At 34.0% G+C, this 12,516-nt stretch overlaps 1 protein-coding gene across 5 annotated transcripts in view; it reads right to left on the bottom strand.

Annotated features, from left to right (window-relative positions):
- Positions 1 to 12,516, bottom strand: part of MICU3 (mitochondrial calcium uptake family member 3) — a 58,438-nt gene that overhangs the window by 29,315 nt on the left and 16,607 nt on the right. For all 5 annotated transcript variants that reach the window (XM_075500141.1, XM_075500139.1, XM_075500137.1 and 2 more), the window contains exons 3-7: positions 11,463 to 11,494; positions 10,539 to 10,617; positions 6,381 to 6,428; positions 4,844 to 4,926; positions 286 to 357 (exon numbers count right to left, since the gene is read on the bottom strand). In XM_075500141.1, the coding sequence (XP_075356256.1) occupies positions 286 to 357; positions 4,844 to 4,926; positions 6,381 to 6,428; positions 10,539 to 10,617; positions 11,463 to 11,494 (314 nt within the window). The remainder of the gene's footprint in view (positions 1 to 285; positions 358 to 4,843; positions 4,927 to 6,380; positions 6,429 to 10,538; positions 10,618 to 11,462; positions 11,495 to 12,516) is intronic.

Genomic DNA, 12,516 nt, shown 5'->3' with positions numbered 1-12,516 from the left:
TTGTAGATTCCAAATGGAATCAATGCTACTGTCATAATATGTAATGCAATATTTAAACACTAATTTTTCCTTTCTATAAACCACTTAAACATTTTTCAATAACTGCCGTTTAGGCTAAATATTGCTTTTTTCTTTATATAGTTATACATATTCTTTTAATTATATGAAATTATTGTTTAAAAAAATTTTGAAAGTGACTAGTGAAATAAATACACATGCACAATTTTGTCCTACATCGAAGAAAACAAACCAACTGCCAGCTGCAACTATTCTAATTTTACTTACCAGCATTGCACGTTTTTCTTCATCTCCTTTTCTTTCTCTCTTCTCATTTTTTTTCCTGAAAATCTCTTGTAGCTAAAAAACAAACCATTTTGTTCTTATTTGGTTTTCAGGCTATTTCACATGCATAACAATCATTCATCGTGAGGAACACTGCAAACAGTATTAAAACGTAATTCTTTACTAAAACATCAGTGTTTCAATGATGCTTTACTGTTCATATTCATGCCTTCATGTTCCTCCTGTCACCTTAATCATCACACAGAAAGGAAAAAGGAAATATTTTTTTCACAAAGTAAGGCTAATAATTCTATTTGCAAGCACTAAGATCATCCTATTTAGCTTTATATTTTAGCCAACCCAGCTTGTACCAAAATGGGGGGTCCAGCCTTTTTCACCACCTCCCTTCTTGTCAGGTACTAGTTAGTATCTATGTGGCTATGTAGGCAGCTGGATCAATCTTTTTTTCATATTGTTAATTTCCAAACAGATCAGTTCTTACTCCTGCTGGCACAAGGGAAGGGTGGAAACACCTGGTGGGGGTGAAACATTCCCCTTCAGCAGCAACAAACAACTACTCAAGAGTAATTTATCAAGTACCATTTTTTTCAAGTCTGTTCAAAGAATACCTTCAGGTCTTGTAAAATACCCCTTTCACAACTTTCTCTACATTAAGAGCTTTAAACATGACTTCTGAGAAAACCTCAAATACAAGATTTAAAACATACAGAGATTGTTAAACATATTTATTTTTGGAAACTGCAGTCTTCAGACTAAGAAATGTTCTGTACTTATCCTTCTTTGTAAGTACCTGTATTCTTGAAATATTTTTATTTATAGTAATACTTATTAATATTCCCAAACCATTAGAAAAAAGTGACACCTTGTTTACTCTTCACAGGAGACAGAGCAGTATTAACTACGATCCCATCTTTATCTCTACCAGTGAACTTCAGCTTTTCAAAAATTACACCTGAAAATATTGTCCTGCCACTTGTAGCATTTGCTGATCTCAAAATGGCTGAAAAAAGAATAAACACTGTGGCTGACAAATTTGTCCTATCTAGAATATAGGATTTTCAGAACCAAACATCATGGCATACAGATGGTGATACATCATAAATACACAATTGTGGCAGTTGTTTCAAAGACACGATTTTACCTACTAGAAGTCTGATAAAAACCCGATACTGTAATGACACACACACAGAGCTCCCGGGGATTGGAATGTGAAGGATAAAGTGTATGTGATAAATTTTGCAAGCAAATTTTCCAAATTGAATTTCAGAATACCATATTTCAGAGAAGGCAGATGACTAAGGCAAAGGGATCAGCAAACTCTACTGGAGGGGTATAACAACACTGAAATAAATGAATACAGTGTTTAGCAATTAAATAGCAAATGCATTTATAAATAATGTTTTATGAATTTCCAAAATTGACTACTGTGTTCTGGAATTGCCTATAAGGCAAATACAGACCAGAATATTGTGTGTGTCACTGTATCTATTTTTGAGTATGGGATCAATTTACAGACCTTGGTATGTTTTTTTCTAATTTTTTGAAAACCTACAGGCACAAATTACTGTAACCTGGGCTGACAAGGAGGGAGTCCTGATAGGACATTTAGCTGGACAGCATAGAGTATTACACAGTTTGTAACCCAAAACTCTGGAAATAAGAAAGGTAAATGAAGAGAGAGAAGTAGAAAGAAAATACCTTGTGAAAAGTAAAGTGACAAGCCATCAGGCAAGAGAGAAGAGTGGCAGTAATTGAAAAATCAGAAAAGATTGGTAAAAAGCAATGCATCCTTGGATGTATTTCCCCTGCCACAGAGGCAAAGGGAGTAGGATTCTGTTGCATTCAGCATTAAAGCACTTGCTAAACTTCTGGAAATGGATCTTTTGTTCAGAAGGAGCGCTATAGGATACCAGCAAGTAGAAAAGTGAATGCAAAAAGGATCTAGGAGTACTTTCATAGGAACATTGTTTGAAATAGGGTAATGAGATTGACTGCTGAAAGCAGCAAAAACAACATCTCCTGTAACAAGGGAACACAATCCTTCTGTTCCCTGACCTCACCCCTATGACATAAGCAAAGAGGAAAGCACAAACACCATGGAATTAGTTCAGAAAAACACTAAAGCTGTTATCAGAAAAATTAAGTATTTTTCAGCTCTTCACTACATGTACCCTTCTCTTCAAGAATCATATACCATGTGATCCCTACACCAATCTCTTCAAAGTCTCTTTATTTGCAAAACTGAGTAGTATTAGCTATACTTCCAATTTTATGATAGCTGACTGTAATCAATGGAGAAGTATTTTGCAAATGCTGGATATAGTTCAAATGGCAACACTTACAGTTTCCTGCTTCCAGGCACACAGGAGATGATGCATATCCAAGCAATGTGAGTACAGATGCCAAATGTATGTTCTGGGCCCAGGTCTATCACAGTAGCAACATCACTGAATCAACTTTTATTTTCATATTTACTTTTATTTACACAGACATTATCCATCTATCTACCTACCTATCTATTTCAGTCTTTCTCACTTCAGATCTAACATTCTGACTTACGGGTTTTAATCTAATTTTTGAAGGGTCACTGACATGGTAACCAAGCACAGTTAGGCTCAGGTTTAATCTATATAAATTTGTTAAATACAATAATAGGTGGAGAACAGTATATCTGATGTTTGAAAATTATCCTTTCTTTCTTTCTTCTATCCACCAAGTCAGGTAACAGGAAAAGAATAAGAAGGAGAAATTTTTATCAGGGACCATGATAGAGAACAAATAAAAAGTAGGATGTGAAGAGGACTATAAAAGCATAGTTAGAAAGAAAGATGCAATATCCACGGTTAAATGTTGTCCTTGCTTCCTGCCTCATATACTTATTTGATTTCATTTTCAGCATCAGTTTCTGAAAGACAAAGCCTCCTACTTCAATTTCCTTCCACTTAGCTGTTGTAATGGAAGCCTTTTTTTTTTTCTTTTAAAAAAGTTGTGAGTCTATTCCACCACATTCTGTTTTATGGAATCATGAAAGACTTCCCCCCACCCCCCTTTTTTTTTAATTCTTCTTCTATTTTTCCTTTGATCAATTAATCCAATATTTGCTGGCTTTTTCCCCCCGAATGGAGGAGATGGTTATTAGGAACTAGCAAATATAAGGATGTGTACATTTAATATTAGAATACAAAAAATGATCAGCACGCCACAATTTGCAAGTGGTGACAGCTTCCAAAATAAATGAGACCCGTTCTGCTTAAGCTATGCCACCAGAAAACAAGTCCCCCAGATCTCACTCACTTGGTTGTGTGTCACTTCCTTGAAAAGAAGAATTGAGGGAAATTCAGTGTGTTGAGGACAGTTTTTTTCGTGTTTCCCTTTTCTTTAGGTTAGCATAGCTTATCAGAATTGAACCTTATAACTTGACTTGAAAACAATTGAGGAACAGCACACAGGAAATTAGGGTGTCTTCGTTTTAAATAAATAGTGATCTGACACTTAAATCCATTCCATTCAATATGTCTGGTTTCATTCTTTATATTTTGTTCCATCTTCTTCTTCAGTAAGGCAGAGGGCTTTTTCTCATATGTATTTACTATACTTCTTTATAAACTCAACTACACAAAAAATGTATGAAGAATTGATGTTTTCTGCAAATATCTTTGTTAAAAACATCTGATTCAATTCTTATAAATATTTTTTATTCCGTTAATCACCTGTACTTGTTCAGTAGAAAATAAAGGCCTTGTGCAGTCTTCAGAAAACTTGTCTAAACCACTAACCACAAACCTTTAAATGCTAATTTCTAAAGAAATGTCAAAAACTATGTTTGCCATAGCTGAGTGTTTCAGTGTAATCCCAGACATCTGCTGTGTATGGACATTATCAATTTAGAAAACTCTGATTTATACTGTATTGTGCAGTTTGTCAGCGTAAAGCCACATAGTAACTGTCAAATCAGAAGACCCAATGATGAGTGGGCAATCTTCTGCATTTCATGATTTTTTTTTTTAAATGATCAATTTTTTACTTCATTACTGACATTCATTTAGAATAGCATTAATTATTTCTCCCATTTCTTTTAAAATTAGAAAATAAATGAACTGAACATAAATCTGAAATAGTCCTCTTGTTCCAAGGCTTTTTAATTTTATACTTGTCAGTGCAAGCATCATTATCCTGTACTTAGTGGATCCTATCACCTGAAAACTTATAAAGTATTCAAATTTTAAGATGCAATTATCAGATTTATCATGATCAAAATCAAAATATAGTGGAAGATTTAAGATTTTTTGAAGATTTTCTCTCAAGTGCCAAGCTTCAAAAATCATTATATACAACACACTCATGTACTGTAATAAAGAGATACTATTTAAAATTTACGTTACATTTACTATTTACATTAAATAAGGCAAATAAACAACTACATTCAGTGAAGAATAGCTCATGTTCTCATGATTATTGACATCATCATGAGTCTTAATCCAGTCAAAAAAATGAATTTCAAGATTACATCAAAATATCCAAAGACTGAAAATATACGTACCACTAAGAATTCCTTTTTGTCCACCATCTCATTGCCATCGGTGTCAAACATGTTGAAAGCGATTCTAAAACCTGCATGCGGCTCTGCCAAAAAAACCCCATTCAATTATTTATTTGCTTAGAAAGAAAGCAAATACAAAACTCTAAGAAATTATTTGGCGTATGTTTATAAAAGGCATATCCTCAACTAATTTAAATTAGTACATTGTGTACATAGTAAATGCAAATCGTAACATCTGTAAAACAATATTATCCATGTTATGAAAACAGAAGACGTGCTCACAAATTCATAGATTAGGGGAAATAGACGGTAGAAATAGAACATGAAATATCCAAGAAAAATATCTCACAGTAATGGCTGGTTGGGCCATTAAGAGTATTAGTTCATAACTAAAGTCTATTTTATGCTACAAAACACAAATTTGTAGAAAATAAATTTTCTATCAAAACACAGTGTTCTAAAAGACGCTTTAAAAAGTTTTGCAAAAAAGGTACAGGAGGCAACTTCTGGTCAAAGCAATGGATGTGTTGAAAGAGACCCAGAATTTTCTTGTTTACATGCTTAGAGTCATTGAAATTTGAAATCAGGTTAGAATTTTAAATCATTTCTGAAATGTGGGGACTTTGAAGGTAACTGTAAGTGAGGCCTTTAGGCAACATTTTGGTGATACTCAATGATTTGCAATATGGATGAATTATGACCAAAAGTTAGTCCAGATAACAAAGAAATGATGGAAGAATATCCGTCGATCCAGCAGTTAGGCATTGTAAGGGTTCAGGGTCAAGTTCCTGCTCTGATTCACAATAAGAATCCAAATCATGTCTGAAGAAAAACCTAATGAATCCAATAGAAATTTTTTAATTACATACAAAGGAAAGACAAGTAAACCACTTTGCTCCTTCCCAAAAAATACCTCTTAAAATATCAAAACAAAGTCTGTATCAGGCTTAGCTTACTCTAGCTATAAGTTCTTCTACTTTGTTTTTATGGGTGGTAGAAGAATAAGTATGCAATTTTGTTAGTGTTTTCTAACATAAATAAACATCTACTTCAGTGTGACAGATTTTATATTTTATATTCTATCATTGTCTCGCTGATGTCACCCATTACGCACTAATAGGTAAAACAAACCAGTAATAACGTATATCTTTCTCTTCTCCCTATATTCAATGCCCTTTATGAACTTCAGTAAACTCAGCTAGAAATTTTGTAGGAATTTCAAAGAAGAAAATAAATTTAAGCTTTTAACTGGAGTTTAGCTGAAGTGTATGGCTCAACTTTCTCAACAGTCAGTAAAAGGTGTTCTAGATAGTAAAGCACTTAAATAAAATATAACACAAGATTCCAGTAGGACAGGAAAGGTTCAAATGGATATAGAGATGCATGATACATTTTCTTCCATATTGGGATATGCAGGAGAGAGGAGGAAAAAAAAAAAAAAGAAAAAAAAAAAGGAGTATTGTAACATACAGCAATACATTCAGAGCTTAGAAATTTGTAAGGAAGTTTTTGGGGTTTTTCCTCCAAAAATACTTACTTGTTAAAATACATAAGAGGAATAAATATTCTGTGTAAGATATCACACCTGAAGACAAAAAAAAGTTATGCCATATTAGTTTCACCTTGTCTTCACATCCTAAACTTGAAAATATTAAATCTATGTATAAGAAGGAGAATTTTTGTGCATATGCATATTCATACTTCTGTGCACGTGACTGTATTCAACCTGGTCAATGAGTTATTTGTATAAAATATTGATCTATGGAGTGGGTTTTTTTGTTTTGGTTTGGTTTTGAGTATTTTAGGGGAGGAATACATTAAATATGGCAATTTAACAACTACGGTCAGTAGAGAATGGCTCATTAAAAAGAAGCTGGCTAGATTCTCAGAAGCTAATAGAAATGATTTATTCAATTTTCTTTCTGAAAACCCCACCAATAATTCATGACAACACTCTCTAACAGTATGAGAACATTTACTCTGAGAACATTAATAGTGCTCCCTCCTGATAACTACCATTTGAATACAGTTCCTGACTTTAATACGTGCTTTGTAAGTGCATGCCCTATATTAATTGAAAACTTGGCCTCATGTTACTTATGAAAGCATAGATTTGGGCTTTTGAGTTGTCTTTATATGCACATTTTAATAATCATCACCTGAAATTTATATTAAAACGCTTACTAAATGAATGTGTAAATTTTGTTAAATATTTTTAAATCCTGTTAGAGACATTTGTACTACCTCTTCTTCTACATTCAGAAGATCTGTAAGGAGTATATTCTAAGCTTTTAACCTTTTGTTAGATGACAAAAGGCAATCACAGTGTGGAATGGTACTTCCTTTTCAGAAGTGATTAAGGCAAAATTTAAGTTAGAGCTGAAGTCAATATCCCAATAGTCTGTCTGGTACCATAAGCTGTACTTCCGCTTTTCTAGCTCTTGGGTAAAGAGATAACCTTGCAGAATGCCCATAGTACCAATGAAGAGAAGCATCTTACAGTTCAGTAAGAACTGAAAACAATGACTTGCAGCTCTCCCAAAAGCCCTTAGCTCTAACAATCTTCGAGGCTGAACTAGCAAAACTGGTTCTTGATTTCTAACCAATTTATTTTGTCTGTTCTCCAAAAAAAAAAAGTGTTAAGTCAGTCCACAATATTAGACTATTTCAAAAGAGTAAAAAAAAAACAAACCAAAACCTTTTAGATGCCTGAGAGTAATGATGTCTATCAGCTGGGATTTTCAAAAGTTCCTGGCTGTCTCCTTGATTTCAGTCCAAGTCAGGTGCAAAAGTTTTTAGAAAAACAGCCACATCTTTGGATGTTTAAATACCTTTTAAAATCTGACTTAACTGAATATGTGACAAACTATGTAAACAGTCATCTGGATTTTTTTCACTGAAAAACCTGTAAAATTAAAACTCAAAACATTGTATCATTCATGTGGCTTTTACAATTATTTGAATGCATTTAACATCAGCACTTCCAAAGTATGAAACTTTGGCATTTTCTACTAATATTTACAGCACAAAAAGTTCTAAATTAATTCTGTCCTGAAATAATACTCAGGAGGGACTTTCTGTCCTCTTGAATAGCTCAGATATGAAAATCTCAGCTACATTTCTCTTGGATCTGTCCAAATGCCTCCCCAAACCTTTGGTCGTACAATGCTCCTCCCTAAAAGCCAACTGTCCTGAAAGAGGAGTGCCTTCAAGACAATCATGTCTACTATCAAACATAAAAGAAAAATAACCAACCACAGAGATCTGTACAGGTATCACAAAGACTGGAATATAAAGACAATGCAAACGAAAGTTAACTAAATTGTCTTTGGAACCAAATCACATACTAGAAAGAATCACTAAACCCCTCAACCTTTACCAGCTGAAACACTGCCCTCCCAACTTCCATTCTTTTCATGGAAAAAAATTATATTTTCCCACCTTTTGATCCAAGAGCAAATTTAAGTCTTCAGAACCAAGGTTTTACTACTGCTAGTAGATCTACTTAGGAAGGCTACTAAGTATTTTTAATACCACCTACTCTTTTCCTCAATTTATACCTCGCTCCACCCTGAAGATTAGCAAAGATTAAATGCAACCATTTAAGTAACATATGCTGTATGCTTTATCTTCTTGATTTTATACAGCAGCTTGCAGAAATTAGTTTTCAAAGGCCTCTTGAATCTGTTTGGACAAGCAGCTATCAAGAAATCAGATACCTCAAAGGTTCTCATTCAGTGATGTAAAATGTTCTTTAATAGCCAGTCAATAAATGTAAATATGTATTTTTGTTTGTTTGATGACACCTTCTTTGTTGTAAAAGGGAGGAAGAAAGTGCAATTGTCAAGCAGTCCATCACAGGTATGAAGAGAGCAATATAAAAGGCCTTGAAAGCATTCTCTCCTTTTGTTTGTACTGGTATATTGTAGCTGTAGACAGATAGTTCTGGTTGATTGCTCTGAGTGTTATGGGAGAGAGGCTCTGAAATGACTACTGAACAGAAGAAAAGCTTACACTAAGATCAGAAAGAAGTGAGGGAAGTCACTCAAGGGTAAAACAAAAATAAAACTTAAGGACAACTGGCATAAATCTATGTGGGTCATCTGATTTAAATGCATCTATGGCAAAATAAATGGACATAGGCTTTTGCTACTTGCTTCATATTAAAATGGGCATGTTTTAAAGAAAATGAGTAAATTATTCCTGGAGTTTTCATGTCATGTACTAAATAAACACTAAATTAGAATTAAGGAGACCTGAATTCTATTCCCATTCCTGTCACTGGCTTACTGAATGACCTTATCAGTCATAAGACCCATCATCTTTTCTTATATTATCTATAAAATGGGATAACGGAACTCACTTTTTCGTAAAGCATGCTGAAAAGCTATGTAAGTACTAAAGTTTATTACTAATTTTACCAGCTTATTACGCCAGTTTTGAGTCCTCTTAATTGCATCAACTTCTGCAGATTTTCACTGGCAGAAAACTGGAGTAAGATATTGTTGCATCAAGACTGCATGTTGCAGACATTTTATTACAGATTTAATAAGCAACATCCAGATATGTTTTTATTAAAATGATAATGTATTGATTTAAACAGATTCTGAAGCTGAATTTTTATGTAATTAATATTTCAAAAGTCAGCTGTTCTGACTATACAGAAAGCAGCCTAGAGCAAGGAAATACAAGGGAATAAAGTGCAAAGATGTGCCAGTTTCTGCCTCTCTGGAATTCTGGCTGCAGACTCGGAAAAAAGTGAGCACCTCCATGCACTAGATATTTGAGCCCAGGACCCTTGTCTGAGAGCAGGTGCATACTTACTCCTTTAACAAATTTGAGCTGCATTTGGATTAGATTCATCAATTACATGCACACATTTGATTGGAGTTTTGTTGCTGGCATGCGTATTTTAAACATTCATAAAGTGTCTTTATTTTATAGCAAGCACTTGTGGCTGCTTCTAAAAATATTTAAAACGCTCCACCAGACCTTTGCCATTCTGAATATAAGCAAAGGAATATGTGGATTATTTATTGCAAATAGCATTTAAATGTCCGTACACAAGCCGTCATAGGGTTTTTTTTCTGTGTTTTTTGTTGTTGAAGTGAGTTGTTGAAGAGCTTATTAAGAAAGGAAAAGGGAAAAAAAAAAAAAAAAAGAGGAGACCAGGAGTATGGCTCATGGCTCTTCCTTTACCAATAGTGTGAGTTTTAAAAGCTATCAAAGCCCTCGTCTGCAGAATTTAAAGGGATATATAGCATTTCTGAAACTGTCTCTTTCTGTTGTGAAGAAAATGCTTATGCAGTGATGTAAGATACCATTACTGTCTTTAAAAATAATCACATCATTGAACCTATTAAAAAAAGGAAAGAGATATTGTGTCTTTATTAGAATATTCTATCTATGGTCTGTAGATCATTCTTCATTACAACAAACTGAATCTGAAACATTCAAACATCAGTTTAACAAACTCTAAGATACCAATTCACTTAAAGAGGCTAGGTGTAAGATGGCATGATTAAAACACTGTAGAGACTAAAGGGAAATTTTCCATGCTGTAAAATGTAGAAAGCAACAAACGCTTTTTATCTTTTTGAAGATGTGACTCAGATTAAAGTAGAACATCGCTTTAGCCACAATAAATTAATACAAGTGATAATTTGGTTCAGGAAAATAAATTCTTATTCCCCACCTTTCTCATTAAGATTACGGAACAGTTTGGATGATCCTTTCCAAACCGGTGGTGTCTCCATAAGGATCTGATTCAGTTCCTAAAAAATACGATTTAAAAAATATAAAAGTATATATTTAAACATTTAATGAAGTAGTTAACAGATTATGAGTAAATGCTAGGAAATTAATATAAAAGATAAGGAACTGCATGCAAATCTACCAGTTAATTTAACTTCAGTTTACCACAATGACTTTGGAAGTACTCAAGCACATACATAAATTTTGCACACATGATTATTCCAAGAATTGCTCATCTGCATGAATACTAAGTGTTTGCAGAGTTGGAGAGAGACATGTAATGTATTTGTTGCTGAAATTATTCACCACTGCCCATATTCACTGAAGCCAAGGATAAGTCCCCCTGGATTTCAGTAAGGTTTTTCACACAAGCTCCAAGCAACAGTTCTTTTAAAACACTCAACCCAAACTAAAGCAAACTTCACCCATGAATACAAATGTCCTTAAAATACAGGGATACAGACGGTCTTTTTGCAGTTGTACAAATGTAAAAAAAAAAAAAGTAAGAGGCACTTAAACATCACAAAAGATAGAGAGTGTCATGTGTATTTCAGGCAGTTTTGGATACACCTGTTACACTTAGACACTAAAGAAACTCAGTCAGATACGGGCTGAGAAAGGAACTGACAGAGGCTTGAGAAAGTCAGTAAATCCAACATAACAAGCACAGCTGCTCAAGTATCTTTGAGATTCTGGATTCAGCTGAGTCTGAAGTGACAAAAACAAAGAAATCAAAGTCTCTTTTTTTTTTTTTAATAAAGATTTAAAAACTCCCTTCTTTCTCCTGTGACTCTAAGTTTACATCATGAAAGAAAGTAACTATCAAAATCTATGGTTATAAGACAGCACAAGAATTATTGCCCACCTGCTTTGAAAGGGATCGCCACTTTTTAGCACCTGCAACAAAAGACAAAGTTATGAATGCACAGAATTTAGTTATGCCAATGTGGTGTCATAAAAATTAGACTGCATCTATACTCTGTGTTTTCTAGCCAAAGAAGAGGTATTTTCCCTACTTCATGATGCTAATCTTCAACCTGGGTCCAAAAAATTCTCTTTATGTTATTAAAAAAAAAATAATTAGCTTAATACATACCTAAACTCCTAACTTTAAAGAACCAATTCAGATGTATAGTCTTTAACCCAACTCTGCTTCAGTAAGAGAAAAGACTTTCTACCTCCAAAATACACCACTAAAACATTAAACAGGAAATAGAGGGCATGCATGTTAATCTGTGGTATCAATATTCCGAAACAATTATTTAGTAGCAGTAGTATTACAGTGCAGATTGTAGGGAGACCTGGATTCTGGCCCTTGCTTCAGGGACTACTCATACCTTTTAAAGCAAATACAGAAAAAAAAAATCATTGAAACTACACCAGGTGCTAAGACTTCCTTCAGCCATTCCTAATAACTCAGATTCATGCTCCCTTTTACAGTGTCTGTCAGGCTCAATTTTTTTGTAAGTAGTTTTAACAGAGAAGCTGAAGAAGGCCTCCAGTTCAGAACTGGAACTGCTCATTAACACTGAAAACTGATAATGAGTAAGACTGACCAGATACTTCCTTCCTAACGCCTTACATGGAAGACTCCAGGAGCAGAAAAAAATACTTGCATTTGACAACAGTTGTCCACAACCCTCCAAGAATTCAAAACTTGAGGTTCATTGCCACCCTCTCAAGACAAACATTTGCACAGATTCAGTATTAAGATGAAGCACTGTGAACATCAGAATTCACAAAGGTACAAAAAGTAGCATAGTACGTGGTCAAATCCATAACTTTTTGGTTGGTAAAGGCTCATTTTTAGAGAGCAAAACACCCTGTGGTATTAGAAATCCCTTCCTCATGATGAACTCCATGCTCTAGTAAATAATTATCACGATACAGAAGCTACTCACTATGGTCTTGCATTAGTT

Source organism: Mycteria americana, chromosome 4 (assembly GCF_035582795.1).
Source record: "Mycteria americana isolate JAX WOST 10 ecotype Jacksonville Zoo and Gardens chromosome 4, USCA_MyAme_1.0, whole genome shotgun sequence".
Taxonomy (NCBI): Eukaryota; Metazoa; Chordata; class Aves; order Ciconiiformes; family Ciconiidae; genus Mycteria; species Mycteria americana.
Note: the sequence above shows the minus strand (reverse complement) of the source record. Positions and strands in the feature narration are given on the sequence as shown.